This window comes from Octopus sinensis, unplaced genomic scaffold (assembly GCF_006345805.1).
Source record: "Octopus sinensis unplaced genomic scaffold, ASM634580v1 Contig12825, whole genome shotgun sequence".
Lineage (NCBI taxonomy): Eukaryota > Metazoa > Mollusca > Cephalopoda > Octopoda > Octopodidae > Octopus > Octopus sinensis.
Genome location: NW_021832765.1, coordinates 27879 through 32013, shown reverse-complemented (window position 1 = coordinate 32013; position 4135 = coordinate 27879). Strand labels below are relative to the sequence as shown.

Genomic DNA, 4135 nt, shown 5'->3' with positions numbered 1-4135 from the left:
AAACAAATAAAGTTACGAATAGGCATGTTAATAAAATTTATTTTAATACTCGTTTTTAAAATTTATTAGACTGATCAATTAAAGTGTTCAATTTAGGAATTGTATACTTTACTATAAAATGTAATTTAAGAACTCGGCTCTCTTTCCCTCTGTTATAAACTTTCAACCAGCACTGTGGTCCATCTATTTAATATATTCTAAATCTATAATGCATTGTGACCGGTTTTATTTTGGACCAGGTTTTATTTTTGACCGACATGCTCAGATTATAATAAAATTATATTTGTTTTAAATTTCTCCACTAAAAAAAAAGATAAAAATATAAAATTAATAAAAAACCTTAATATTTATTTAATTAATTAACGCGTGCATAATGGTTCTAGTGGATTTAACCAGAGAAGAATTGAAAATAATCAGTGATATTAAGAATAGTATATTAATTGATTCCAATATGGACAAAAGAGAAAAGTATCGCCTTAAAAAATCGCAAATTTTTTTAATTTTGTTGACGAAAAGGCATATTTTGTAAAGAATAACAAAAATCTTCGTTTTTTTGTTCGGAAGAGAGAGAACTTAAGCTAAAAACTATCAAAGTAAGCTAATATATTGAATTTAAAGCTATTACATAATGAAAATCATTTTGGGCGTGATCTGATGTTAAGCCTATTAAGAAATAAAATTTACTGCGTCAAACGTTCTGAAATCTTCGATGTAATTAAATCATGTGTTGAGTGCCTTTTTGTTACTAATAAGAGAACATAACTTTAACTTAAATTAGGATTTTAGTGTTAGGGTTAAAATTTTGTTTAGGGTTAAGGTTAAAATGTTTAGCGTTAAGGAGAAAATATTTAGGGTTAAAATGTTTAGGGTTAAGGATAAAATGTTCAGGGTTAGCGTTAAAATGTTTAGGGTTAAGGAGAAAATGTTTAGGGTTAGGGTTAAAATGTTTAGGGTTAAGGATAAAATGTTGTTGTTGTTGTTGCATAACCCCGGTCTCACATTAGGGTATGAGACCGGCGGCTAGCAGAAACAACAGCGCCTTCGCGGGTTGCTCCCAAAGGACCTCGGGGGAGTGGACAGCAAATTTCCTGCGGACAGGGAGGAGAACAGGGCAGCGGAAAAGGTGGTCAGTTGAGTGATCTTCGGCACAGCAGAGGTTGCATACCGGGGAGATCACGGCGTTCAATGAGTGAGCGTAGGAGTTTAGTGAGTGGTGGTGGCCCGAGCGGAAACGAGCAAGGTTGATCTGATCGGAACGCTCCAGAAGCAATTCGGAGGGGTGAACTTCCGGAGGGAGTTTGTTGAGGACAGAGTTAGGCTTCAGCCTTAGAATGGACGACGTTGAAATGAAGTCGTGGATTTTTTTCATTGGCTGTGAACATTGGTTTAGGCCATTGATTTTGGCAAGTACCTGGGAGTATAGTTTGGCAGGCGTGTTCTTCAAAGCACGGCCGTTGTCATTTAGCGTGTTTAGGGCAGTGCAAGGGTGTAGAATTTTCGCGAAGCGAATAGGAATTGTGCTCCTCTCATGTTGAGATGTTCCTCTATCGGGAGGAGGTTGGTTTCACAGTGCAGATGGTCGATGGGTGTTGATTTCAGGCACCCGGATATGATGCGCATGGCTTTGTTTTGAATTGATTGGAGAGCCAAAGAGGAGCTCATATAGACAGGGAGCCCAACTCGGACTCGCGTAGCTTAGGACAGGGCGAATGTATTGTTTATACACACGTTTGAGAAGTGGTTTCTGCGCACCAGTGATGTGACCACTTATTGCTTTCAGGATATTTGTACGCCTGTTAGCCTTGCCAGAGATCTTCGAGACATGTTTGTTGAAGGACATCGTTGGGTCGAAGGTTAGTCCGAGAACAGTGGGGTGTTTTGATAGTGGGAGAACAGAGCCAAAGAGAAGCTTTTCTCCATTCAAAAACCTTGTCCAGTTAGAGTAAATATAATTAGCTTTTTTATTTAAATGTTCTTTAAGCTTTCTCAATTGTCTTTGCGTACTCAAAAAGTTAAAAATAAAATCAAAAAGAACAAGCCTTTACCTAATGCAGGGGTGGCCAACCGGTCGATCGCGATCGACTGGTCGATCGCGGCATGTTTCGTGGTCGATCGCTCGATATATAAATTGCTAATTATTTTTTTGTATTTAAATTATTATAAAAAAAATATTTATCAATATTAAAGTAAGTATTTTTCACGTGTCTTGTTATGAGGTGTAACAAAAAGTCCAAATCATATAAATTTAATGCCAAATGGGAAAAAGACTATATTTTTACGATGCACATGGAAAAATGCACATGTATGCTATGCAATAAAATCATTTCATTACCAAAAAGGGGAAATCTTTGTCGGCATTTTAATTCTTTACATCCCGAGTTCAACAAACACTTTCCTATAAATTCCTTATTACGGGAAGAGAAAGTTGAACAATTAAAAAAATCTTTTTTTTCACAACATACAATTTTGAAAAAGTTTATTAATTCGTCCAGATCTGCAACAATTGCATCATTGCGAGTGACTCGTCTCCTCGTAAAACACAAAAAACCTTTCACTGATGGGGAAATTTTAAAATCTTGTTTTTTGGAAGCTGCCGATTCACTATTTGATGGTATGAAAAATAAACAGGAAATTTCAAATTGCATCAAAGAGCTTCAGCTCTCAAAACAGTCAATTGTCAGAAGGGCTGAAAGCATTTCTGAAAATCTTCTTTCACAGTTGAAAAAGGATCTTTACGCATGTTCGTGTTTTTCTCTACAGTTTGACGAATCAAACGATGCTATTGATATCGCCCAACTATGTGTATTTTCCCGTTTAATCTTCCATGATCTAACTGTCAAGGAAGAGTTATTTGCTATTATACCTATGAAAGAAAGAACAACTGGTGAAAATATTTATAATTCTTTCAAAACGTTTTTGTTATCATTCGAATTATTACCGTTAATGAAGAAACTTGTATCCATAACAACAGATGGAGCCCCTGCAATGATTGGGAATCAAAATGGATTTATTGCATTTTGTCGGAAAGCAAACTGAATTTTTAACCGATATTACCAGCAAACTGAATGAACTCAATTTAGAATTACAGGGAAAGAATAGATATATTATCGATATGATCAGTTCAATAAATGCTTTCATAATGAAGTTGGAATTATGGATATCTCAAATCAGAAAAGAAAATTTTACCCATTTTCCTAACATTGAAGATGAATTCACAAAACAACTTGTGAATAAAAATCATTATGTCAATGAATTTGCTATGGTACTAGAAAAAATAATGAACGAGTTTAATAACAGATTTAGCGATTTCAAGAAAATTACTATATTATGCAGTTTCTTTGTTTCTCCGTTCATGGATGTAGACATCGAAAATATTTCAGAAGAATTTAGCAAGATTTTTGACGTTGATCGAAGAAAAAGTCAAATAGAAATTATAAATCTAAAAAATGACATCACTTTAAAATTACATTCAAATGTCAACATGTGGAAATTTATGTCTCAGGAAAAATATCCAATTTTGATTGATTCGTATCAACGAATTCTTTCATGCTTTGGAAGCACATATTCATCCGAAACATCATTTTCAAGTATGAAAATGATAAAATCTCAATACAGGACACGTTTAACGGATGACCATCTTGGGGATTGCATGAGAATAGCAATAAGCTTATACGAGCCAGAATTTGAAATAATCGCAAGTGAATTACAATGCCAAAAATCGCATTAATTTTTATTGTAAAATAAAATTTTTGATATTAAAATATATAAGTCGATCTCCAAAAAATCGCAAAATGAAAAGTAGCTCGCCGGTGAAAAGGTTGGCCACCCCTGACCTAATGACTCAATTTTGTTGACTTTATGGAGGTCAATTTTTGCTTTTTTTAGGTCAACTTTGTGGTTGCCCTACTAATGAGATACTCAACTAATCACAGACAAACAGGTATGAAACTGAATCAATACTCCAGATGTCAAAAATCCAAAAAAATGAACTCACAATTATAAAACTGGTTTACATGTTGACTAATTAACTTTTTATTAAACAAAAGAATGAAGTAAATTATTTGTGTTCTTCCCTATTATTACATATTCTTTTTAGAACAATCTTCGTCTCTTATGCCCAACTATCATAGTCGGT

At 34.3% G+C, this 4135-nt stretch overlaps 2 protein-coding genes across 2 annotated transcripts; both read left to right on the top strand.

Moving 5' to 3' along the window:
- The first annotated feature begins 373 nt into the window (after nt 1-373).
- LOC115229486 (protein ZBED8-like) lies at nt 374-3036 on the top strand. Its single transcript, XM_029799824.1, has 2 exons — nt 374-468; nt 2493-3036. The coding sequence occupies exons 1-2, from the start codon at nt 374-376 to the stop codon at nt 3034-3036; spliced, it is 639 nt and encodes a 212-aa protein (XP_029655684.1).
- A 76-nt stretch (nt 3037-3112) lies between these two features.
- On the top strand, nt 3113-3727 carry LOC115229485 (general transcription factor II-I repeat domain-containing protein 2B-like). The gene has a single exon (XM_029799823.1). It carries the CDS (start codon nt 3113-3115, stop codon nt 3725-3727), a length of 615 nt encoding a protein of 204 aa, XP_029655683.1.
- Nucleotides 3728-4135: the final 408 nt, after the last annotated feature.

Coding starts and splice junctions, on each gene's coding strand:
- LOC115229486 (XM_029799824.1), top strand. CDS start 374: ATGGTTCTAGTGGATTTAACCAGAGAAGAATTGAAAATAATCAGTGAT. Junction 469..2,492: donor AATATGGACAAAAGAGAAAA/GTATCGCCTTAA, acceptor TAATTCGTCCAG/ATCTGCAACAATTGCATCAT.
- LOC115229485 (XM_029799823.1), top strand. CDS start 3,113: ATGATCAGTTCAATAAATGCTTTCATAATGAAGTTGGAATTATGGATA.